We start from the raw sequence: 26,684 nt of genomic DNA, 5'->3' as shown, positions 1-26,684 counted from the left end.
ATAGAGAAAAAAAAAAAAAAGACCCAAGTTGGTACAATGTGGGAGGGGACTACACAGGGTGTGAATACTAGGAGGTAGGGACCACTGTGAGCTATCTTGGAGGCTTTTAAACGCCTTATTTTACCAAAAGAAAGAAAAAAATATCATATTCAGAGGTTCATAATAAAGCACCTGAATTGGATCTGTTTCTTCATTTGTAAAAAGCATGAAAATATAGTTCACCAATGTAAATCCAGAAAATATTTCCCAAAAAGGTTCAAATATTAAATTATGTACCATTCCATGCTAAATCCAAAACATAGAATGCAAAGACTTAAAACTACTAATTACCTGATGTTAAAAAAATATCAATTAAATGGTAAAAGATAAATTTAGATGGTGAGGCTTAGTGTCTGGTAGAAAAACAACAAAGATTTTACATACAGCTCAAATAAAAATAACCTTGCAAGTGTTTTAGTAATAAAAATTTTGCTGAGAAAAATATTCCTCCTACTGAAATATAGTCATAATTCCAATAATAGCTTTTCTTCTTGCCTTTCTGCAATAAGATACTTTTATCAATCAGTAAAAGTGAAGAATAATGAAATCTTTAAAATTCTAAATATAAACCACATAACTCAAAGTAATTGAGGTGTAAATGACATTGTGTTCTTCAGTATAAAAAGCATGCTACATCCATATGATACAGAGAAGGGAGAAAATATGTGCATTTTGTGTGTGTGTATTTGCTGCTACACCTAAACCTTGGGAAGATGAAGAAACTAATAAAAATGATTACTTGTTAAGTATGCAGAGTAGGAAGAACAAGGTAGACGTATCAAGGTGGGAGGCAAAAGTTACATTGATAAGTTTTTAATCTTTTTTTCTGATATTTTAATCACATACATATATGGAACTTTTTTATAATCACAAAGAAAATGAAAACTTAGCATGTTTGGAGGTTTCAGGTTTATTTAAGATTTTTTTTGTTTGTTTGTTTTTAAATTTGAGTCCGTATTAACCTTGTTCAACTGTTACAAAGAAACGTACATGTTTCTAGAAGGCAGGCTGTGGCAGGACAGTGGTTCTCCTCTTTTGGAAGGCCACTCAAGCTATATTTTCTTTTAAAATATGAGTCAAGTTATCAGAGTTTTGCTTGAAAAGTTCTGTTACTTACTTACAAAATCCAAGTATCTAAATCCAGGCTGTTACAAACTTAGGCAATTGAGACACCGTGTCAGGCTACTACTTTTATAATAATTAAATCATAAGACAAGATATTCACACAACACAAAAGACTCAAGTTGCCTTAAATGGAAAGTTCAGTCTTTTTACATATTACCTACTTTTTTGATTTTCAACTCTTGCCTAAACAAGTTTAGTGCCCGCTATCTAACAGGTACTCAGGTTGCCTTCTCATTATTGGTGTAGTTATCTTCCTGGGTTGTTTTCCAATCACCTAGTCTAGATCTGTATTTCTATTACAACAATTACCTTTACTTTGTTCATGATCTGCTTCACACATTCAGCTTCAAGAGGGAAAGAAGTACTTTATTCATCTTTTGACCAGTGAAGGCTAATAAAGTGCTCTGCATATACCAAGTGAATAGTCAGTTTGTTGGATGACTGCATAAAACAATGGTAGATATCACTTCATATTTCAAAACTCAGAGAAAGAGAGTACTATTAAAAGGCATAAGACCAAAAACAGATCATTGCAGACTGAGTACAAAGAACCATTCTACTTTTTTCACCTTTAAAAAAAATTAAAATTTCAAATTAAGTACCAATGGGAACATGACCAAATATGTAGCAAATGCATTTGGAAACATACAGCTACAAAGAATACTTTAAAAGGTGCCTTTAAAGGCACATAATTCCAATTTTTATGAAATGTTGAGATTTTATGAAAACAGATCCAAAGCTATCCCCATCATGGGAAAAGACCTCCACCATTTGGGTATTTTAAAAGTTCAGCATTCATGCAATTACTTATATTGCAAAAGGAACACACACTACCTAAGGGAAAGATAAATTGAAATTGAAATGTAATTGTTTTTACTTTATGCCATCTCAATAAATTTCACAAGTTATTACATGTTACCATTTTAATATCTGTAACATCCTACATTGTTTATGATGTAGCTACTTCCAGGTGACTGATATTCTTCTCCTTACTGTGTCTTTGGCTAGTACTATAGATTGGATTTAGTAGGAACCGGTCACAAATTTGATTATAATTCTTAGTCTCTCCTAGCCTGAGACCCTCTCAGTTCCTGAATTATAACCCTAACCTGGTCTTCAAATTGAGATGCTTCCCAAATATTTTATTATTATTTTTTTTTTTGTATTTTTCTGAAGTTGGAAACGGGGAGGCAGTCAGACAGACTCCCGCATGCGCCCGACCGGGATCCACCCGGCACGCCCACCAGGGGGCGATGCTCTGCCGCAATCAGAGCCATTCTAGCGCCTGAGGCAGAGGCCACAGAGCCATCCTCAGCGCCTGGGCAAACTTTGCTCCAATGGAGCCTCAGCTGCGGGAGGGTAAGAGAGAAACAGAGAGGAAGGAGAGGGGGAGGGGTGGAGAAGCAGATGGGTGCTTCTCCTGTGTGCCCTGGCAGGGAATCGAACCCAGGACTCCCACACGCCAGGCCGACGCTCTACCACTGAGCCAACCGGCCAGGGCCCAAATATTTTCTTAAAACAGGGCTATTTTGCCTGACCAGGCAGTGGCGCAGTGGACAGAGCGTCGGACTGGGACGCAGAGGATCCAGGTTTGAGACCCTGAGGTCACTAGCTTGAGCCCAAGGCCACTGGCTCGAGCAAGGGGTCACTCAGTCTGCTGTAGCCCTCCCCCACCTGTCGAGGAACCTATGAGAAAGCAATCAAGGAACAATTAAGGAGACTAAGGAGCTGCAACCAAGAATTGATACTTCTCATCTCTCTCTCTCTTCCTGTCTGTCTGACCCTATCTGACTCTGTCTCTGTTGCAAAAACAAACTTGAAACAAACAAAAACCCAGGGCTATTTAGTGTAATTTCTTTTTCTTGAGACATACAACCGTTTTTGATACAAAAACGTGTATTCCACAAAAGAATAAAAAAGCATGAAACTATGATTATATTTTATATAACTTAAATGACAGGACTAAAATATAATCATTACTTTTTTATTGCAACATACTTTTCTTATTTTTCTGTTTAAAGAGAAAAGCTCTCTAATAGTTTTAAATACATAGAATTTAACTTATGTTAATATTCTGTTATAAAAAATAACTGCCATTAAAGGATTTAAAATATGCAAAAGTAATTAGTTCATTAAAATTTATAATTAATACATGGGTGTCAATAAAAATATGGAGACTTGCCGAGAAACTTCTAAGGTTTAACAAAGTTAAAAAAATAAATAAAATAAAAACCTGTCCAGGTTTCATTTATTGCTACATAATGACTACTTCAAAGGTCATGTGGGCGATTACAGCGGTATGCTTTGGAAAGAGAGGAGGGAAAACAATATACTGCAATACAAAAATATTACCTATTTATAAATTATTAAAGATTTATAAAACACTGCTGAATCACATGTTCTCACTATAAAAACAATATACTTAAATATAGAAGCACAATAATATCCTGAAGCACCGACAGTTATTTCAAGAATACCCATTTAATCAAGAAAAAACAGATGTATGTAATAATTTGAGAAGAAAAAAGGCAAAATTCTGATTTTAATCCAAACAATCAGTTTATCTAGTCATGGAGGTAGGTCTCCACTCCAATTATACAAATAAGTTATCAGCCTTATTCAAAGAATTATAATATTAAGTCTACTATGAAACTGACCTGTGCCATTGAAATACATTAACAGACTTTAGAAACCAGTAATCTAACTGGCATATACAGAAGACAGGTATTTCCCTTATATAAGGTTACATGGGAAAAGAGCCTTCATTAAAATCGACCTTGGCAGAAAGAGTTATTACCTAAGTGCAGATACTTTGGCATAGCATTTAAATAACACAGTAAATGCTACAAATTTCTTAAAACAGAAGTAATCCTTGTCTTTTTAGTATTTTTATTAAGTGTAAAGCTTCAAAAACTAGATCTCATAATTTCAGATTTCAATTGTGGTGTGTTTCAAACATCAAACATATTTACTTCTAGTGTTTGTCGCATTTCAGGTTTAGTGCTGGAGTTAGTTTTAATAAATCAGTTTGCAATATATAATATGATTCACTAACATCTTTTCACTAAGAAAGATTTTCTATAATGAAAAATACTAATTCTATTTCTAATGGTAAACTAGTCGAGTTGGAGGTTCCACCATGGATCACAGGGATTAGAGCACTATCAAGATCATTTAGATAATGCTGAGGAAGAAGTCGGCCTTCAGATCCTGCCTGAAATTCAACCTGAAAAAAAAAAATCTTAAGTCAACCCTAGGGAGTAATTTTGTTTAGCTCAGCAGATGAATATAAAATGATTATACTAAAAATATCATCCAGTTTAAGCATGTTAAAAAAATTGACATTTTCTTTATAAAATATGCTATTTCTTTTATCCATCTACTACATAAGTTATAACTGTCCCTCCCACAGATATCATTAAAATAAAAAAACTTCCACTAATTCATACTTTAGTCTTCTCAATGAATGTACAATATAAACACATTGGAAGGCCTTAGTCTTTTGAATGATTACCAACATGGTTAAATAAAATCCCAATGGTATTAAAAATAATAATATATTTTAAAATATTTTGGATTTGCTGGTGCATAATATTTAATACCTGAATTTAATGTTGCTAATGAAAATTGCATTTCAGTTTGACTAAGAAATATTAACAGTGCTATTCAGATAACAATTATCAGATATTTCCACAAAAAAGGATCTTTAAACAGTGAAATGAAAATATAAATTTTTTCCAATAAGAACTATAAGTATAGCACATCTGACTGAAGAAAAGCAAACCTTCAGCATATGAACTTGTTCATGTTTAGATCAACTGTTCTAAATGAAGAAACTGCTTTGAAACCTATTATACTGAATGTTGGAAACAAACATTAAAATAATACTGCTGTACCATTTTTTTATCTATCAAATTTTAAAGTTCAAAAGTTTGATTACATGCTGCTTTGATAAGGATGTGGGGGGGGGGGGAAAGAAAGCTCTCCCAAATTGTAGCAGAAATATAAGTTGACGTGAGACAGTAAGATAATATCTACTGAGTACATACTTGGACCTGACAATTCTACTTCTAGAAATGTTTCTGATATACTCACACTTATATGCAAAGGCAAATATTGTGGATAACCTAAATGCCAAGCAGTACATAACAAATATGCATAAGAAGTAGTTAAATAAGTTGCAGTACATTTATATAATACTATGCAACTTATAAAGAATATGCAGTACCATGAAATACCTCTAAGGTATTTTAAGTTAAAGAAGCAAGGTTAAAAAATTAAAAGGGTAAAGAGGGAAATAAAAGAACACACACTTATTTGCTTGTACATGCATAAAATAAAAATGATGCATAGAAATGGCTAACAGTTGACTGCCTCACAAGGAAGGAAAAAGAGGGAGTCTGGAGGTGGACTAGTGAGTTTGGAGTTAAGGGCAGGAAAGAGATCTTTCCTAGTCTATCTTTACCTTACCCAGTTCTACTGGGCATCATTTACATTGTAGCAGGATTGAGGGGCCAATCACATCAACTACAGTGTGAAAATGCTGTTCTCTGGAAATGGTCAATGAATTTATACTGTTATGCATATACATTTTTAGAGTAATTTTAAACCATGTGAATACAGAATCTATTCAGAATAATAAATTTTAAAATCTGCGTATCAGGAAGATTGTTGTAGAGAAGGGGGTCAGCAAACTATGGCCTGAGGGCCAGTCTTGCCCACTGTATTTTGCAAACAAAGTTTCATGGGAACACAGCAGAGCTTGTTAGTTTACACACTGTCTACAGCTGCTTTTGCAGTATAATGTAAGAGTAACTGTAGAAGAAATCAATCAGCCCACAATGCCTAAAATATTTACAGTCTAGCCTTTTACAAAAGAAAATCTGGGCCCTGGCCAGTCAGCTCAGTGGTAGAGTGTTGACCTGGTGTGTGGATGTCCTGGGTTTGATTCCCGTTCAAGGCACAAAAGAGCAGCACCCATTTGCTTCTCCACCTCTTTCCCTCTTGCCCCCCCCCTCTTCCCCCTTCCTGTATCCATGGCTTGATTGGAGCGAGATAGATGGCTCCATGGCCTCTGCCTCAGGCACTAGAAAGACCTTGGTTGCTGAACAATGGAGTGGTGCCCCAGATGGGCAGAGCACTGCCCTCTAGTGGGTTTTCCGGGTAGATCCTCATCTGGTGCATGCGGGAGTCTTTCTCTGCCTCTTCTCCTCTCATTGAATAAATAAAAAAAGAAAGTTTGCTGACCCACAGTGGACAGAAAAGGAGATAATGGACATGAAATGTGTGTACACATTGGTGTTCAACAAATTTTGTTATTTTCATTTATCCCAAAATAAAAGGTTAAAGGAAAACCTTTTGATTATTTTAATATATGGTACACTGATTTCAACAATACATCACAAAATCATGCCTCACCATATCAGTGTCAATGGAAACTCTGAGGCCAATTTTATTCATGCCATTACTCTTCAGAGTTTTCAGGTGAGGGCATAGTGCAGCACTGCAAGCCATGGCTATTTCTTTTGCAAACTGGTAACGAGTTGGTGAAGTAGATAAATCCTGGTCCTTTAGGAAGTAGAACACCTGAAATGTATTTAATTAGGAAACAAGTCATGATTTAAAAATGCAACAACTGCTACTTTCAATTCAACTCTTTAAATAAAATTCCATTGTTAGTGCCATGAAATTTACTAACTTAAGAACAATATATATGTGAGCATTACACACACACACACACACACACCCCTTACCAAAAAACCGCAAGTTGTGGAATTTGGGAATGACTTAGCTATTTTTGCCTTTAGCAATGAAAGCCTTCTTAATTCAATTTAGAGAAAGATACTAATGAGTCTACTATAAACTCACCATCCTATAAGGACATCTTAAAAAGTTAAGATCAAACAAAGAAATAATGTCCTATAATTTCTATGCTCTCTATAGCTTCTACCTTGTGCACACATAAAGTCACAAAGAAAAAGAACACATATGCAATGAGTAACACTGACTTCCTGACCTGGGAGGCAGAGTGAGGGCAAATTCGGAGGTACGCTAAGAGTTTAGGAATCTAAAGTTTCATATCCCTTCTTAAAAAAATTTGTTTTAAAATAACTTGAACATGCGATTAAAATTGATATCAACATTTTAATTTCTGTAAAATAAGATGAAAATGAAAATATAGTCACAACACATTTATATAAAATATGACAATGCTGCCAAAACTTAACTGTGAGCCTGAAATACTACTACAGAAATCTAAATCTGGTGTTATAAAAGGAAGTCTGGTAAGAAGTATGTGTCTCAATTTGTAATGAAAAAGGTGTAATAAGCTATACTTAAACATTCAAAAGTTGAGTACTGCAAAATCTCCCAATTAAAACAACAACAACAACAAATACCCTATCCAAACACAGCATGTAAAGGGGAGGGAATCTCCATTCTCGTTTACCTCTGTACACTTTACAATCTTCTCATCAGTTTCAAAATCGGTTTCCAGTTTTATTTTTTCACTTGGAAATCCTTGTAATGATATTCCATCCACAGAACTGATAACACTACAGAATAAAATATAATACAACAGAATTATTACTACTAAAGTGCTTCGTATGAAATGAATTATTATGGAATAAGGAGAAAAATTATGAAAGTTATAAATTTGAAATGGCATTAAGTTTTTGTTATGAACAAATAATTAAAACTGTAGTTTGTATTCATTTACCAAGATTTCTTGATTGTGCAGCAAATTAAATGTACTTTTTCATATGTCCAATTTAGACCTGAAGCTTAAAATACCTTAGTTTCCTAACAGAAAAGCTGTCACGTGAATTTCAAAAATTGTATTTTAGAATCCTTCAGCATCAGCATTAGGATTCTTTCTTCTTTGCTCCAGACCCCTCAGCCACTCTCAAAAATAGAAAAGAAAATGGGTAACTTTTAGAAAAGAGGAAGGAATGACCATAGTAATATTCTGTAAGGCTTCTAAAGTATGTTATTAAATTCAGTTGTTTGGATTTACAGTGAATCAATATAAAACAGAATAAACACCCAGAGGGAATTCTTTACTTACAAAAATAGACACATCACAAAGAATGTGTCTTGCTTTTCTCAGCCCTGGCATCAAGCCCACAACGCTACACAATGGACATTTGGTCATTGGCCCCCTCCCAATTGACCACCATTCATCCTGGCTGAGAAAACACACATGAGGCTATGTAGGCACATAGCTGAAAAAACAGAGTGCATTCATCAACTGAAGTATAAGCATTGAAATTTATGGTATAATTCTATATTTTTTCATAAAATATATATTTTTAAGCCAGATGTTTTTATCCTTTCCCCTTCAATCAAATCAATAATATTTCAGTAACAAAAGGTCCTACTTTTTGTTTCTTTTTTCTTCAGAATCTACCCAGCAGATATCCACATATTCTCTCAGGTCTACAGCATCAACTTTCCCACATGCAATTTTAAAATCCTTCTGTTCTCGTAGAGCTAGCCGCAAGCCATCCATGGTCTCTGCAGTTATTTGTACCATTAAGCCATCTAAAAACGAGAGTTATATTGCACATTTATTTTACTAAATATTAATTTATATGTCTAATCCATAAAATTTGTATCAAAATGCAGTATTTTGTTCTGTGCAAGATATGTTTCAAATCATCTGTTATCTTAATGGTTGTTTTCTATTAGGAAATAAGAAAACTATTTCACAAAGTTAAGAATTCTTTATTAATGGTAAAAAAAAAATTAGGAGGTGATTAAAAATATTTCCACTTCTGGCTATGACACCAAACTAGCTCTTCCATAACAACCAACCATAAAACTAGACAAAATGTATGAGGGAAATGTTTTAGGTTGTGGACAGTAGGAAATGCAATACCATGATCCTTAGAGAAAAACTCAGCAAGTGAGCCCACAATTGCTTAGGTTCTCTTCTTGGCACAATTCCTACATGGTGATCCATTAAGCCTGCAATGGCCATACTAGCTTAAGAAGCCAGAAATAACTGTCTGCAATATTTTTCAACCACCAGTCTGTGGGCCCATGCCAATCCGCAAGAGTTAATCATCTTGATTATGAAGATTACAGACCCAATTATCTTTGTCAAATTCCCTTATGCTCAGGATGATTCATGCCTTAGCAGTCCCCGAAATAATTCTCCTATTTTCACTGATCTCCAAGGATAAAAAGGTTGAAAACCACAGCTCTAGACAAACTCATAGACGTGTGCAATATCGACACACACCAATAGGAATGCCATTAGCAACACTGTTCACAATAGCATAAAAAAGAACCAACTCAGATGTTCACAATTAAAAGATAATAAATAAATATTATAAAATAAAATATTTAATAGTACTGAAATATATAAGCTATAATTGCTGGCAACAACATGCATAAATTTTAGAGACATGACAATAATGTGAAGAATGACATCTTTATAACTCTCCCAAATAAGCATAAATAAACATTGTTTAGGCATATGTTTATACAATGTAAAAAATATTAAGCAAGAGAATGATAAACAGTATTCAATCCAGTAGTTAACTTTTGGAGGGAGAAGGAAGAAGGTATAAATAGACCCAAATATTGGTCATGTTCTAGTTCTTGGACTGCATCATGATTTCACAGAAGTTTGTGGTACTATGCCTTATAATTTACATATATTCTTTTATATAAGTATCAAATACAGTCTCAAAAAATAAAATGGAAAACATCTTTACATTAAAACAATTTAAAGATGAAACTCCTACCTTCAACTATGCTGGACTTAGCAAGAAATCCTGAAGATGTTTTCAAAGCTCCGTTGAATACTACAAAACTTGCACCTGTCACTGGTAAAAAACAATACTACAATTATGTTTTAACCTATTCTATTTTTTATTTATTTATTTTTTAAAAATTTATTGATTTTTAGGGGGGGGGAGAGAGAGAGAGAGAGAAAGGGGAGGAGCAGGAAGCATCAACTCCCATATGTGCCTTGACTGGGCAAGCCCAAGGTTTCTAACCGGCAACCTCAGCATTCCAGGTCGATGCTTTATCCCACTGTGCCACCACAGGTCAGGCTTAACCTATTCTATTTTATGTTATACGATATTTGTTAAACATGTAATGTGGAGCATAGCACATTTTAAGTACCTGATAAATGCCATGCCCACATCACTTACATTAGAAAGCTAATAAAAAAACAAAATTAAATTAAGACAAATACTGCATAAAGTTAATTCAATGTTTGTATCTAATAATTGATGGTCTATTGTACTATTTAAAATGTTTGTATCTGTGTGTGAGGGGGGTGAGAGCATAAATCAGAACAATCTCTGGGTGAACAACCTGATAATTATTAAAACTATAAATATATGTATCCTTCGATGTACCAATTCCATTTTTAGGACTTAATGGCATGTATACAAGGTTAATCACAGTCTATTTTTATTTATTTATTTTATTTTTTCAAAATCTATTGGGGTGATATTGGTTAATAAAATGATATAGGTTTCAGGTGAACAATTCTATAATATACTATCTGCATATTGTATTGTGTATTCACCACCTTCCATCACCAACAGTATAGTTTTATAAATAGTCAAGGATTGTAAAAGTTATCTCCATCAATAAGGGACAATTAAGTGATGTACATGTATAAAGTGGAAAGCTATGTGGAACATGAGAATTCCTTATATACTAACAGAGAATCACATCCAAAGTGAGCTAACAAAAGGAAAAGCAAGGTGCAGTATGGAACAAAGTTATGACTTGTTTAAAAAAGTGGAAGAGGGGTGTGTGTGTGTATGTTTTAATATACATACAAGCAAAAATGTCTCAGAAATGATATACAAGAAACTGCTAACAATGGTTTGGTTGTCTATGGGGAGGGGAAGAGGACACCCTGAGGGTCAAGGGAGAAAAAGAGACTTTTTACAATAAATATTTATAGTTCTTCAACTTATAAATATATACTTATTCCAAAAATATTCAATAGTTGTTAAGTGTTAATATAAAAAATATCAGTGACGTTAAATGATAAAAGAACAATACAAAAGTGTAAATATCCAGTACAAAATAATCTACTTAACATATATATTAATATAAAAAGGAAATACAGTAAAAATCTCAAGAATGGCCATATAGTGACACTTTTCATTTACCACTTTTAAAAACATATTTTCCAAGCTTACTACAAATGAGTACATATTACTTTTATGGTAAGAAAAAAATTTATTAGCTGACAGATGTCAAGACTATTTTAAATATGTTATTTTATAATGTATTAACTTTACAGAATACAGTACTTACTTCCTCTTAACTCTCTATATGTTAGACCCTCTTCTGCAAGGGTTTGTTAATCACAGTTATCACTGAGGCCACTGAGCCAGAACTGAGAGTAATGTCACTCAGACATGATATTTACCTTACACCTTTATCACTTTTATATCCCTAGCCACTTACAGTTGTATAAATTATTCTACATTCTTATCTACCCTCTGCTCCCTTAAGAAGGTTGAAGCAAAGAGCAAACAAGGTGACAAAACTCATTTGAGAGAGAAATATCTAGGGGAAAAAAGACTCCTACTATATAGGACACAATAAGCCTGAAGATATCTATATCTATATAGTGTTACAAATCTTTAAACTGAATGTAGCTCAAGAGAATAAAACAAATTAGAAGCAATTTAAAAATATTTGTGTAGATAAAAATTTAAAGCTGTTTTATCACCATCAATTCAACAAATAAGTAAAAAACTTTCCCCCTTTGAAAAGAATCCTATTTATTGAGATGGTTTAATGGATCAATACTAGGAACCAACACTCACCTTTTCTAGGGTGGCCAGTAGCACTGTTGGCCTGTGTTTGATAAACTCCATCATTCTGTATACAGACTAAATGAGAATCTGCTTCCGTACTAAAACTAGCTCCAATGCTAATGACGTGATCATTAGAAGAATTTATTACTTTCATTACCTGGAAAAACACAACACTCACCTAGAAACATGTTTAACATTTTATGCCTTTATCAGTTACACTAATTCAAAGAGTCACATTTCTGACCAGCTTCATAATTATCAACTTTGGCCTGGACAACTCCACAAGAATGTGCTAAAACAAATGTATTACAATAAAATCACATCAATATATAAAACAAAAAAAAGATGAAAAAGTAGGATTAAACAAATGCCTTAAGGAAACTAATAATATATCTTGCCACATACATTTGATAGTCTGATTCAAAAGAAACAAATTTAATCTGACACACTTCTAAGGAAATCTAATGTTCAATAATTATCTTCAAAATCTGAATAAAGCGGCCCTGGCTGGTAGGCTCAGTGGTAGAGCATCGGCCCAGAATGAGGATGTCCCAGGTTTGATTCCCAGTCAGGACACACAGGAGGAGCAACCATCTGCTTCTCCACCCCACCCTTAGCCATGGCTTGATTGCTTCAAGCATGTTGGTCCCCAGTGCTGAGGATGGCTCTGTGGAGCCTCCACATTAGGCTCTAAAAATAGCTTGGTTGCGAGCATGGCCCCAGACAGGCGAGCAATGGCCCCAAATGGAGGATGCAGGGTGGATCCTGGTCGGGGTGCACATGGGAGTCTATCTATCCCTCCTCCTCTCACTTGGAAAATAATAAAAAATAAATAAATACAGCAATTATACTTACATCATTGTATTTTTTCCGAGGTATTTTTATGCAGCTTTTCCCCATTTCCATGTGAATCAATAGCTGGTCTACGTTATGCAAGGTATACTGGTAATTTCGAAGATCCTACAAAAGATAATGACACTTCCATAAATCTTAAACTACTATACATGCACATTTACCCATTCATTAATCCTTTAAGAATATCCATTATTTTAAGACTTGTGTTACATAACTGTGAAAATGCCATCTAAACAGCAGTACCAACTTAAAAAGCGAACAAATCTTTCCAGCTATTCCACAATAGTAATAAAGAATATCAAACTGAGGAAGAATTCTCTGGTTATTGGGGTTAATCTCCTCTTTTTAGTTAAAAATCTTTCAAGTAGGTTTTATTTTTTGCACTTGACTTTACTGAGCATCACAGATAATGCATTTTATTTTTATTTTAATGTATTTATTTATGTATTTATTTTGAATTTATGGATGGTACTGGTTATCAAAATGATACAGGTTTCAGGTACACAGTTCTACAGCACATCTCTGTATATTGTGTTGTCTATCTACCATTCCAAGTCAAGTCTCTGTCCCAAATAAATCTTCAAACTGAATATTATACATAAAAGTAAGTCCACTGAAATACTTTTCTGTGGTAACAGGTAAACACAAAACTATAGAAATCAGGGGTAGGAGGAAACCTCAAATTTCATCTGTTCTAATTCTTCCTAAAGCAAATGAAACTTAGGCCACACTTTGCTCAGACTCACCAAACTTACTGGCTTTACTAACACTTTTTTTTTTTTTTACTAAATCTTCAAAAACTTCAACATCTGTGTAGCTCTCACATTACCTAAATGTGTAAGCACTACAGCAGGATGAATTGGAAGATAATTAGAATCAAGTACATATAATTACAAATAAATGAGATATATTCTAAAATGTAATCATTAAAAGCAGCCCATTTAGTTTAAATGTATTAGGTTTTATTGTAAGTAAACCTTCATTATACCAAATATATCAAATTAAAATAGAAAAACATAAGTGTGTAAAATTTACTAAATATATTTTTCAAGTAACAATACAAGAACACAGTATTTCAATACTTACAACAAGTAAGTTCATAATAGTATGTCCTATCTCTCCAAAGAGAGGTTTTCGACCTCTGATACTTGTTAGAGGAGCAGGGTATGCTATACATAAGAAATAAAAACTGGTTACTGTCAAACAAAACAAAATAAACAGTCTTGAATGTATTTCCTTTATTATTTTTCAAAGAGTATAAATAAATAGCCCCCCAATCATTTCTCTGGGGAAAATGAGAGGCCCTGGCTGGATAGTTCAATGGATAGAGAGTTGTCCCAGAGCACCAAGGTCACAGGTTCAATCCCCAGTCAGGGCACATATGAGAAGCAGCCAATGAGTGCACAATTAAATGGAACAACTAAGTGGACCAACCTCTCCCCATCTCTATCTCTCTCTTTCAACTCAATGGAAAAAATTTTAAAAAAGAATGAGCTAGCCCTGGCCAGTTGGCTCAGTGGTAGAGCGTCGGCCTGGCGTGCAGAAGTCCCGGGTTCGATTCCTGGCCAGGGCACACAGGAGACGCGCCCATCTGCTTCTCCACCCCTCCCCCTCTCCTTCCTCTCTGTCTCTCTCTTCCCCTCCCGCAGCCGAGGATCCATTGGAGCAAAGATGGCCCGGGCGCTGGGGATGGCTCCTTGGCCTCTACCCCAGGCGCTAGAGTGGCTCTGGTCGCAACAGAGCTACGCCCCGGAGGGACAGAGCATCGCCCCCTGGTGGGCAGAGCTTTGCCCCTGGTGGGCGTGCCGGGTGGATCCCGGTCGGGCGCATGCGGGAGTCTGTCTGACTGTCTCTCCCCGTTTCTAGCTTCAGAAAAATACAAAAAAAAAAAAAAAAAAAAGAATGAGCTAGACCAGGCAGTGGCACAGCGAACAGAGGGTTGGCCTGGGATGCAGAGGACCCAGGCTCAAAATCCCGAGGTCACCAGCTTGAGCATGGAGTCGCTGGCTTGAGCGTAGGGTCACTGGCTTGAGCATGGGATCATAGACATGACTCATGCTCATGAGAGCTTGAAGCCCAAGGTCGCTGGCTTGAGCAAGGGGTCACTGGCTCAGCTGTAGCCCTCCCAGTCAAGGCACATATGAGGAAGCTATCAATGAACAACTAAGATGCCGCAATGAAGAATTGATGCTGCTCATTTCTTTTGCTTCCCGTCTGTCTCTCTTTCAGGAAGAAAGGAAGGGAGGGAGGAAATTAATGACATTAACCCATACTGCATATCTAGAAAGTGCTACATGGAACTGGGAGCTTTAAATACTTACCTTATTTAAACCCTATAACAACCTGATAAGGCAAGTATGTCTATCCCTACTTCATAAATGGAAAAGTAGATAAGTTAAAAACTGGTGAAAACATCTGAAACTAAGCTTGCCTGATTCCAAAGCATTTAATCTTTTCACTATGTTTTTACAAAATTATGACAGTTGGAAAATTACAATAACTTGCTGGAACCCCCCATAAAATTCTGATAATTTAAAGAGAAATATGAAGAATTAAAGATTTTAAAGGCATGTACAATTAATGTTCAATTGTGCTAATTTATAGATTTATATAGTAAACTTATAGTTCTTAGGTCAGCATGAAAAAAAGAGCAGAGTCAGAGAAATCAATGTAGAGAAGGAGAAGGCACATGGCATCTGTCACCTACTTTTTTCTTTCTTTAGGGCATGATAAATATTGCACACCAAAAAGAAAAAGATACCTTGCTAGCAATGCAGCAGGAACTCTGGAAGAAAAGGAAGGTGAAAAAAGGAAGGTAAGACTATTTCTATGATGATTAAAAAGCAGATACACTTTTTTTTTAAATTGCCTGACCAGGCAGTGGTGCAGTAGATCGACCGTCAGACTGGGATGTGGAGGAGCCAGGTTCAAAACCCCAAGGTCACCAGCTGGCTTGAGCAGGGGGCCCCTCGGTCTGCTGTAGCCCCCCAGTCAAGGCATATGAGAAAGCAATCAATGAACAACTAAGGTGTTGCAACAAAAAATTGATGCTTCTCATCTCTCTCCCTTCCTGTCTGTCTGTCTCTATCTGTCCCTCTCTGTCTCTGTCACCAAAAAAAAAAAAAAAGAAAAGATTTTTATTGACTAGCTGTACCTGGCCACGCGTTGCTGTGGCTCAGGCTGGTAAAATGGAAAAGAAAAAAAAGAGAAAGCGCAAGTTTCTAATATGTTTAATTTCTTGTGGTTATACAATATTTTTTGTTGTCCCATTGTCTGTGCAGATATACAGATGGTCTGGTTTGCCGACTCTAGAACACGCAACATATCATTGTCCATGTGAGAAGCAATCTGTGTGTAGATCTAAAGTGCACAATTCTAAAGATTGGCCCTGAACTTTGTTGGTGGTGATTGCAAATGCCAATCAAACTGGGAATTGCAATCTCTTAAACTGAAATGGCATATTCATTGGAATCACAGGAATGCGAGGAATGAGGACATCTTCACCTTTGAAAAGTCCTGTCAAGATTGTTGCTTCTACGACGTTGCTCATTAATTTTTTACAGTGCACAGACCCAAACACTTCATGTTTTACCATGAAATCCATCAGCGATTTCAGCTTCTGTCTGAAAACACGTGCTGTGATGTCATGCCTATCCACCGGCGATTGGCCAGGAAGTAAGCTGTTGTGTATCGTCCCAAGCTGGATTGCATGTGAATGTAATGAATAGGTCTGGACGCCCATAGTGACGAACATACGAAATTGCATCTTGAGCATACTCATGAATACGACATGGACTGCCTGTATATGAAGATGGCAAAATCATTAGTCTTCCAACGTTAGTTGTATTACTATCATTTACAACTGCATCTCGCAAATGAACGTATTCTTCAGAGCGAAGCTTGGCCTGATTCAAATGGATGAATATCAAATGTTCTGTTTCGATTTTTGCATACATATCTATGATGTATTGGTGAAATAATTGACGGCATTTCAAAATGTGATTGTCTTTATTTTCCCGAATCATTAATTGGTATGAATTATTCATTGCGCTGCATTTCATATTTGTTTCTTCGCCATATTTACCATCTTAACGCTGAAGTGATATCCATCGGCACCATCCCAAAAAATGATTGGATATTGCAGGGTATCGTAGCATCGAAGAGTTTCTGCAAGTTTTGTCAATTGATTGTTTCTCTGAAGAACAATTTCTCTAGGTTGGAATTGATTTCCGACTATAACAATTGCCACTTCGTCTATAGTTGGAGCATTGAATCTTCGCACATGTTCTCCAGCAGCCGTTTTGTCAGCAATAACAATCTTGTGTGTATCAGATGGCATCATGTCAATTGCTGTTTTGAACAAACGCACTAAATTGTTTTCTTCTTTTTTTTTTTTTTTTTTTTTTTTTTCTGAAGCTGGAAACGGGGAGAAACAGTCAGACAGACTCCTGCATGCGCCCGACCGGGATCCACCCGGCACGCCCACCAGGGGCGACGCTCTGCCCACCAGGGGGCGATGCTCTGCCCCTCCGGGGCGTCGCTCTGCCACGACCAGAGCCACTCTAGCGCCTGGGGCAGAGGCCAAGGAGCCATCCCCAGCGCCCAGGCCATTTTTGCTCCAATGGAGCCTTGGCTGCGGGAGGGGAAGAGAGAGACAGAGAGGAAGGAGGGGGGGGGGGGTGGAGAAGCAAATGGGCGCTTCTCCTGTGTGCCCTGACCGGGAATTGAACCTGGGTCCCCCGCACGCCAGGCCGACGCTCTACCGCTGAGCCAACCGGCCAGGGCCAAATTGTTTTCTTCTTGAAGAAGCTCTTGCAGTTGGGAAACGATGGATCTTTTTATGCCGGTAGAAATTCTGCAGTGTGCATTCAATTTATCATTGCCATCACTGATGAAATACATTTGTAGGAATTTATGTTGACCATCTGTGAATGGAAGCGGGGAGCCGGCTTTATAATAAATTTGTCCTTTCACTTTGAAAGTTGGCATGAATTGAGCTGTTAGGATTTCTGCGCCGAACGACATCATTTGGAAGCATGAGTTCTATTTCCTGATGTTAGATAGGAAATGCTTTGATTCAGCGGTGTATCCAGCAAGCAAAGTTTTTAATGGCTCTGGTGGTTCTCCAAGTTGAGGCACAACACATTCCTTTCGTTTCTCCATTAAATTTCAGAGCCTTGCAATAAGGACACACTTCAGTCATAGTGCCAATGAGAACATGCCGGCTCAAACTATAATTGTAATCATGTGATTGCTGAGCACGGAGTCGTGTTTGACGCTGATCTGCTGTTTCTCATTGATGTCTTTCAGCCACTCTCAGCGTGTCGTGTTCATTCTGTTGAGAACGAAGCAGATCTGAAGCTGCAGAACACAATCGTCGTGCTCGCAACCGTGCATCCTTAAGTCTGGCTGCACGTAAATGGATCGTAAATCAGAAACAGTGAAATGGAATCGTAAAATATTTAGTATAGCATGTGCTGCTTTTACATCCAACAGATAGTGCTGATTTTCAAAAAAAGCATGTTTTTACCTGTCACAGGTGTGACATCTATATCTATATAATAGTAGGTATATAAAAAAGTGTATTCGAATGCAACGTTGTATCAAAATTTCAAAGCAATTGGTGAAGAACTTTTGGAGATTTAAGATTTTGAACAAACAAACATTTACATTTTTATTTATACAGATTTTAGAGAGAGAATAGAGGGAAAGAAAGGTGGGAAAAGAAGCAGGAAGCATCAACTCAATGTAGTTGCTTCTCATATGCACCTTGACTCGACAAGCCTGGGGTTTCAAATTGGCAACCCTCAGCATTCCAGGTTGATGCCTTATCCACTGCACCACCACAGGTCAGGTAAAAAACAAAAACAAACAAACAAAAAACAGATATATTATTTTTAACCTTCAGCTTAGGTAATGGGCAAACAACCTTCTCGACACCTTAGTCAATCACTGATTGCTTTCTCATATGTGCCTTGACCGTGGGCCTTCAGCAGACTGAGTAACCCCTTGCTCGAACCAGCAACCTTGGGTCCAAGCTGGTGAGCTTTTTGCTCAAGCCAGATGAGCCCGCGCTCAAGCTGGCGACCTCGGGGTCTCGAACCTGGGTCCTTCCGCATCCCAGTCTGACGCTCTATCCACTGCGCCATCGCCTGGTCAGGCAAAACAACCTTCTCTAATACCTGTGATACAAATATACTTCTATAAAATGCTAAGAAAACTATTTTAAAAATTTAAGTCAGGGTGAGTCACATGTTTGCTATTATAAACATATCAGTAGTTTTTTAAAGGATAACTAAGTTATTTGAAGGATAGAAGGTATAGACTGGAAAAAAAACCCTAAGATAGTAATAAAAGATATTAAAATGATAAATGATGTAGTAATTAAGGTAAATGCTGACATCTTACTTCACCTCTTATGAATGAGGGAGCATCATTGTTCCTTATATAAGTAATTTTATTTAAAACACTATTTTCAAAAGGTTGTGGTTTAAAATCACATCCTGTCAGAGTTACAAAGAGATCTCATTAGTCATCTAATTCAACATATAATGATATTCCAACCAAATGTTCAACATAATAAGACTCATGGGGACTCTAACTTTTGTTACCTTTCTGTATGTACATTATCACTATAACAATCACAAACCCCACCACCCCACACTTCAAGTGTAAAGAGGGATGCGAACCAATAACAGCAATATGACAATCTCTAAAATCAGCAAAACATAAAGAACTCAGAAAACAGCTGAAACGAGCTAATTTCTATCTATAGCTGCTGGTTTGCCTTCATCAACACTATCAGCTATCATAGCTTTACATCTCCAAGCCCTGTGTATCTTTTGAGAAGTTCCTCATGTTGCTCTATGATTTTCCTTTCAGTGTATGAAAACCAGACTTAGCATCTAGAAGTAATACAGGCCAAAACTGGCCAAACTTACAGACTGTATGTTCCATAATTACTTAAGATTAGCTAGTATACTAATCTAACCTTCCATGAAAAAGCATTCAAATATTAATGTCAGAGACAAAATATTAGGTTGAATAGATGTGATGCTTGGCTCAAAATGAAAATTCTTAATCTCGTTGGTTCACACAGCATAAAACCTGAGATAAAAGTTAAATTTTGTTACTTTTTACACAATTTAATATCACATATTTAATCCTAAGTGATAATAACCCTCCGCCAAAAGTAAGTTTAATAAAATAAAACTTGCCAATAGAGGGATTTAAATAAATATCTCTTTCACTAAATTTGTCCATTTTGAAATAGTAATGGTGACTTTATTACCCTACATTTAATTTTCCTTCACAAAAATCTATTAAATTATATTACGATCAATTGTACACAATTTCATTTAGAAGCGATTGTATAAAACTTCATTAGATGTGATGTATTTCACATGCAATAAATAAATTATTTCTTGAAAAGAAAAGGATAAAATATGGGAACTCAAAAAGTTTAACATTGGAAAAAATTTCAACTTAGATATAACTAACCATAAATATATATAAATCTGGACCATTATTTCAGAACAGCTTCAGAATCTCCAATTATATTAGGGGTAAACTTGTAAAGATACACACAAACTCACACTCAAATATGCACATATACATACATTATACATAAATGATATAGTCGATATCACTTTTGGATGATAAAGCTAAATGTCAGGAATATAAAAGTAAAAAAAAGGTGGCCCTGGCCAGTTGGCTCAGTGGTAGAGTGTTGGCCCAGCATGTGGAAGTCCTGGGTTCGATTCCTAGTCAGGGCACACAGGAGAAGTGACCATCTGCTTCTCCATCCCCCACCTCCCTTCCCTTCTCTCTCACTCTCTCCCCCTACTCCCACAGCCATGGCTCAAATGGTTCCAGCAAGTTGGCTCTGGGCACTGAGGATGGCTCTATGGCCTCACCCCAGGCACTGAAATAGCTCAGTTTCTGAGCCACAGAGCAGCGGCCCCAGATGGGCAGAGCATCACTCGGTAAGGGACTTGCTGGGTAGATCCCGGTTGAGGCGCATGCAGGAGTCTGTCTCTCTGACACCAGCCTCTCACCCTCTCACTTAATTTATTAAAAAAAAAGAGAGGTAAAAACAACCTCAAGCTTAATAAAAATGGCAACCACTATTTTTAAATTGTTTCCTTCTCTAAAAATAGTCCACTTTTTTCCTCCATTGATTTGAGAGAGAGAGGGAGAAAGAGAGAAACATCAACTCAGTGTTCCACCTAGTTGTTCCATTTAGTCATGCATTTATTGGTTGCTTCTCATACGTGCCCTGTCTGGAGGGTAGAACCCACAACCTCCATGCACTAGGACAACAGTCTATCCACTGAACCACCTGGCCAGGGCCAAAATAGTCAACTCTTGATTACAGTCAGTAACTGAAAGCAGTAGCACTGATAACCCAAAAATCCCTTATGTTTTGCTCTATAATGTACACAAACTGAGGGGAGCAATAATTTACCTTCTTAACAGGTAGGCAACAAAAAATGAACTCCCTACAGTACATGCTTTTATGAACAATTTTCAAGGTTCAGTATGTTTTGTTGGCCCTGGCTGGTTGGCTCAGTGGTAGAGCATCGGCCTGGCGTGTGGGGGGCCCGGGTTCGATTCCCGGCCAGGGCACATAGGAGAAGCGCCCATTTGCTTCTCCACCCCCCCCTTCCTCTCTGTCTCTCTCTTCCCCTCCCGCAGCCAAGGCTCCATTGGAGCAAAGATGGCCCGGGCGCTGGGGATAGCTCCTTGGCTTCTGCCCCAGGCACTAGAGTGGCTCTGGTCGCGGCAGAGCGACGCCCGGAGGGGCAGAGCATCGCCCCCTGGTGGGCAGAGCATCGCCCCTGGTGGGCGTGCCGGGTGGATCCCAGTCGGGCGCATGCAGGAGTCTGTCTGACTGTCTCTCCCCGTTTCCAGCTTCAGAAAAATACAAACCCCCCCCCAAAAAAAAACCCAAAAAACCCCCAGTATGTTTTGTTCTGAAACTTAAAAAATATATTTTTAAAGTAACTTAATAATTATGAACATCTAGAAACTTCATGACATACCAAGGTTTTCAGACTAATTTGGTAGTAAAAGAGGGCTGGCTGTTTTAGAATTTGAAAAGTACAGCAAAACAAAAGTGGTCCCATTAATCCATTAAAAAATTGATTTTAATGACATCCCAAAATTCTTATTTTACCTATGTCAATTTAACCTATGAAATTTAACTTATTATTCTAAAACTTACCTTTATATTCTGCACCCAATCTCAACATTAAACGCATAGGGAAAACCTTTGCCCAGGGTATCTCTAGCTTCTGGATAAGAATTCCACAAAGAAAAGGATTATTTGGTAACGGGAGATCGTCAAGTTTCTGAAAAGTAGGTGTAATAAACAGGAATCCTCCATGGTCTTTGCTACCAAGAAAACTTTCAGTAAAGGTAATATTGTCCAAGTTTTCTATGTATTTTCCTGGGAATAAAATTAAAAAAATTTTAAAGTTGTTTTAATGAGGCATTTTGAGTGTGAATATCTCAATACAAACTTTCTTAAATAAAGGCAAAGTAGAATATTTTCCTCATTTCCACTCTTGAAGAAGCATCTATTAAATACCTTGTGTGTACAAGCTCAGTTATTCCTGGAGATAGGGAATTGTGAACAAAAATTTGAAAAGGCTTTTAACCATAAGCTATTTTATAAATTTTCACCTTACTGCATGGTAAAGTGAAAAATTATAATGTCCCCCCAATCTTATACAAACAGCAAGCAAAATATATAGACATAAAAAAATTAAGAAGGTAAATAAATATAATATATTTCACTTCCAAAATGTTTTAAATCTGTGTAAAGACACTAATTACATAAAATACCAGATTTAAAGAGACTGAAATGGTTAAGATGTAAGAAATCAATAATCTCTTCACAAAATGTATCTTTAGTATAGCCAAAAACATAAATGCCTTTAATTAATTTATATACCCCCTAGTCTAAACAGTTCAAAATAAAAAGCTATACCTTTTAGAGCATCCTTATATATGGAGATAAATAGTCTGAAGATGTCCTTAGGGATAGTATCTTCATTTGGCAAACATAACAATAGAATAATAATTTCCGCCTGTCCCAAGCCATGCAATCCATTGGTTGAGAAGTACCAATATTTGTCTGAGGAATCTTAAGTGATAAAAGCATACAACTATAAATGTCAACTTCTATTAACCAAAAAAGTAAATATAATTATCCTTTGCATGAAGTACAAATTTCAAATTCCTTATTTTCCCAGAGTGTGCCTCACAAAAGCTTTAAACTGAATTGTATAAGATTAATGTAAAAAAGAGAAAAGATAAAAGATTATCTTATAGAGTAAATAAATAACACTAAAATAAAAGATGCACTAATATGCTACATGTAGTGGGTAAGAACCAAGTTAGTTTCAAAGAGAATGAAAGGCTGAGAGATGCATTATTGAGTAGTGAGGATTATTTATTACTGAAGATTATTTACTTGCTTAATTTTAATTAAGTCACAAATCATTGACTTTAAACTGTCTTTATTGTTTATCTCAGGATTCTTGCTTATCTCAATTACCAAATTTCAATTTATCTAGACACAACATGAAGTATAGTTATATCTGTATCATGAGCATCAAAATACAGCTCAGCTATGAAACCATGACCTAACAGGACTTACTGAGGGACACTAGTAAAAATCTGTAAGCTTGTATTTTTAGTGCTACTGAATATAAATTTACAAAATTTACTTATATTTGTATTTGGCTAAAAAACTAATATCCAGTACTGCTTATTTTCCATGATTGCCAGTCAAAATCTATTATGAAGATGTAATTAATTCAGAAATCCTGCTTACCAATTAGGCAAAGAAAGATAAATCATTACTTACAAAATACTAACTTGATATTCACGAGTAGATTAGCATTTAGGACAAAAGTAACAGGATTAAAACCTTCGTCTTCAAGAAGCATATTGATTTGCTCAAGAGATGGGTGTTCTTCTACTACAGGCACTAAATAATGAAAATGACATATAATTAGAATAAATATGACTTCCTGATAAATATGCTTGCAATGAAAAAAAAAAACCAGAACAGATTTATAAATCCACCAATGGCTTGAGCAAATTTAAACAAAAGCAAACACGTTTCATAGAGTCAATCAGCAGCATGGACAACTGTTATAATACTCATTTTTACTCTTCTATTTATGTAAAGATATTAATACTCTAATACATATAAATCCTGGTATATTGTGTATACACAAAAATGTTGATTATGCAGCATATTTATATAATTTTAGCCCCTTTAAAACTTTAAACACTTTTATAAAGTGGACTTCAGTCTGTGAGCCACTCCAATTATAAATTCTGAACTTTACAATGCATAGAAAGTAATCTAAACCCAAGTTGCACATGCTACTTACTGACATTTGCCCTGTTAGTGACAGGTAGCAAAAAAAATATAGAAAAATATAATCAACAGAAAAATATTCGTGGCGTGCAAAGAACAGAAAGGTTAAGGTATTTTTGCCACTATAGCCAGGTTCATGAAATAGCTCCTACTGACATAAAGAGATCCTAATCCCCATTACCCTACATTATCATGCACAGAGCATAATCACTTCATGTTGCAGGATGCAGCATAATGCCTGGGATAACAAGGATGTGTGTATCCTAGGGAAATAGTATGAAGTAGGAGTTAGCCACAGGATCTCCAGCTTTGGAAAGGGCCTTAGAGATTATCCAGGTTCTTTTCTTTTAAAAAGAAACAGGACCAAAGAGATTATATAACATGCTTCAAGTTACACACGTATTAAGTAGCTGATGAGAAATTAAAATTTGTGGCTTCATTATCCAATCTTTTTTTCTTCCTTTTTCATTTTTTTGTGACAGAGAGAAGGACAGACAGGGACAGACACACAGGAAGGGAGAGAGATGAGAAGCATCAATTTTTCATTGTGGCACCTTAATTGTTCATTGATTACTTTCTCATATGTGCCTTGATGGGGGGGGTAGGGGTGGGGGCTACAGCAGAGCAAGTGACCCTTTGCTCAAGCCAGCGACCTTGGGCTTCAAGCCAGAGAACTCTGGGCTCAGGCCAGCAATCCCACACTCAACCTGGTGAGCCTGCATTCAATCCAGATGAGCCCGCATTCAAGCCGGCAACCTTGGGGTTTTGAACCTGGGTCCTCTGCGTCCCAGTCCGACACTCTATCTACTGCGCCACAGCCTGGTCAGGCTCCAATACGCTTTTCTTTAATAGGCACTATGCTCCTTTAGGAATATGATATGGAATCAAAACTCTAATATAATGGAAATATTTTCAGGGCTAAAAGCCCATGAGTTTCCCTGTTGCATTGGACTTTTGTCTCACTTTAAGTTAGGGATGTGATAAATGAATCATATTCAACTCAAAAGTTCCGATCTTTTTAGAATGTTTTTATATAAGACTTTCTGTAAACTAAAGTTACCAAGCCACAATATATGTTTTAATCAAATTGTCTCAGTCTAAAAATTGCATTTCATACAACATAGACAAAATTCACCAGTACATTCTTTAAAAGAAGAAAAAAAATATTTTAAAAATTTAAATAGTTGCTATTCCTTCCTACCTGATTCATTTTCTCCAGAGACAACCAGAAGAGGGGGCAAGCTGTCTTCATCATTAGGTAGAAGACTAATCTTTCTGCACACATTCTTGTCAATACCACAGAGTAACCTATAATCTGAAGTACTACCAACAGGTGGATTGCTGTTAACTAACACACCAGTACAACTCGATGGCTCCTCAGTCCCTACAAAGACGTCATCATCTGGTGTAAAAGAACCAGAAGTGAGTGACCCCTCAGTTCCTGTGCTTATGGGCAGTTTTTCCACAGATGAAACCTGAGAAACAGGACTCTGAATTATCTTGTTTCTTGTAAGATCTCCTATCTCATTGTTCAGTTTTTCCGCTGTAGTAGAATGGGCGTGATCCACTGCGTTTACTGTCTGTAAAATATGGAATTAAAAAAAAAATCAGCTTATATTCTCAGTTCAGCTGTGAAATGTTCATCTCTATAGCCAAACATATCTTTTTAATAAGAATAAATAAAGCCATAAAGGGCTAAAATATTCCTCAGAAGCTAAATCTAAGAAACAGTATCATTTTGCTTGTTTAAATTCAGGAGCATAAGGTTTCGCTTACTGTATGTTCAGGTAGGTACTAAGGACTTTAATTTTATAGACTGGAAAAAGGAAAACTTCCTATCATATCCCATGGTGAGCAAACTTATTTCAACCCAGGCTCACCTTCTCATGACAGCCAAAAATGCCGTGGGTAAACAAGGGAGAGGAAGAGAAAGACAAGAGGGGACTGGTTAGGAAGCAGAGAAGTAAATATAGTCCACAATAGTAACTACCAGTAATAAACTACATTTCAAATATACTTAAACAAAGTGTATTTAGTCCCTTTCTTTATAGACTGGTCAAATCTGAGTAAATATGAACTGAGACCATTTATGAATTCAAATAATACTTACTAGCCTATTAAGAACTTTCATTTTGTTAAAATATTGATGGAGGGTAGGTGCTTGCTCAGAAACACTTTTGGCTAGTTGTAAAATCTAGCTCCTGAACTCTTACTGACAAACAGCATACATTGACTGATATGGTATGTGAACTTGAAGAGAGTTCACATACATATCCATCTTGTCCAATGTATGTATCCAGAATAAATCAGATAACTGGTACACAGTAGATGCTCAATAAATATTTGTTTAATGAACAAAAACATCCCTACTTCATGTATTAATACTTCTATGAGCATTTTGCTATTTTACAAACACCTAGCACATTTGTGTAAATGCAATACTACCATCAGATACTTTACTA

The 26,684-nt window shown here is 36.3% G+C and overlaps 1 protein-coding gene across 5 annotated transcripts in view; it reads right to left on the bottom strand.

Annotated features, from left to right (window-relative positions):
* Positions 1 to 1,107: 1,107 nt before the first annotated feature.
* Positions 1,108 to 26,684, bottom strand: part of ZFYVE16 (zinc finger FYVE-type containing 16) — a 59,661-nt gene continuing 34,084 nt past the window's right edge. For all 5 annotated transcript variants that reach the window (XM_066381741.1, XM_066381743.1, XM_066381739.1 and 2 more), the window contains 12 exons: positions 25,424 to 25,802; positions 23,701 to 23,823; positions 22,819 to 22,974; positions 22,051 to 22,275; positions 13,911 to 13,993; positions 12,825 to 12,929; positions 11,979 to 12,126; positions 9,918 to 9,998; positions 8,544 to 8,706; positions 7,613 to 7,718; positions 6,583 to 6,750; positions 1,108 to 4,390 (listed from right to left, as the gene is read on the bottom strand). In XM_066381741.1, coding sequence (XP_066237838.1) covers positions 4,229 to 4,390; positions 6,583 to 6,750; positions 7,613 to 7,718; positions 8,544 to 8,706; positions 9,918 to 9,998; positions 11,979 to 12,126; positions 12,825 to 12,929; positions 13,911 to 13,993; positions 22,051 to 22,275; positions 22,819 to 22,974; positions 23,701 to 23,823; positions 25,424 to 25,802 — 1,899 coding nt within the window. In that variant the 3' untranslated portion in view covers positions 1,108 to 4,228. The remainder of the gene's footprint in view (positions 4,391 to 6,582; positions 6,751 to 7,612; positions 7,719 to 8,543; positions 8,707 to 9,917; positions 9,999 to 11,978; positions 12,127 to 12,824; positions 12,930 to 13,910; positions 13,994 to 22,050; positions 22,276 to 22,818; positions 22,975 to 23,700; positions 23,824 to 25,423; positions 25,803 to 26,684) is intronic.

Source organism: Saccopteryx leptura, chromosome 4, assembly GCF_036850995.1.
Source record: "Saccopteryx leptura isolate mSacLep1 chromosome 4, mSacLep1_pri_phased_curated, whole genome shotgun sequence".
Lineage (NCBI taxonomy): Eukaryota > Metazoa > Chordata > Mammalia > Chiroptera > Emballonuridae > Saccopteryx > Saccopteryx leptura.
Note: the sequence above shows the minus strand (reverse complement) of the source record. Positions and strands in the feature narration are given on the sequence as shown.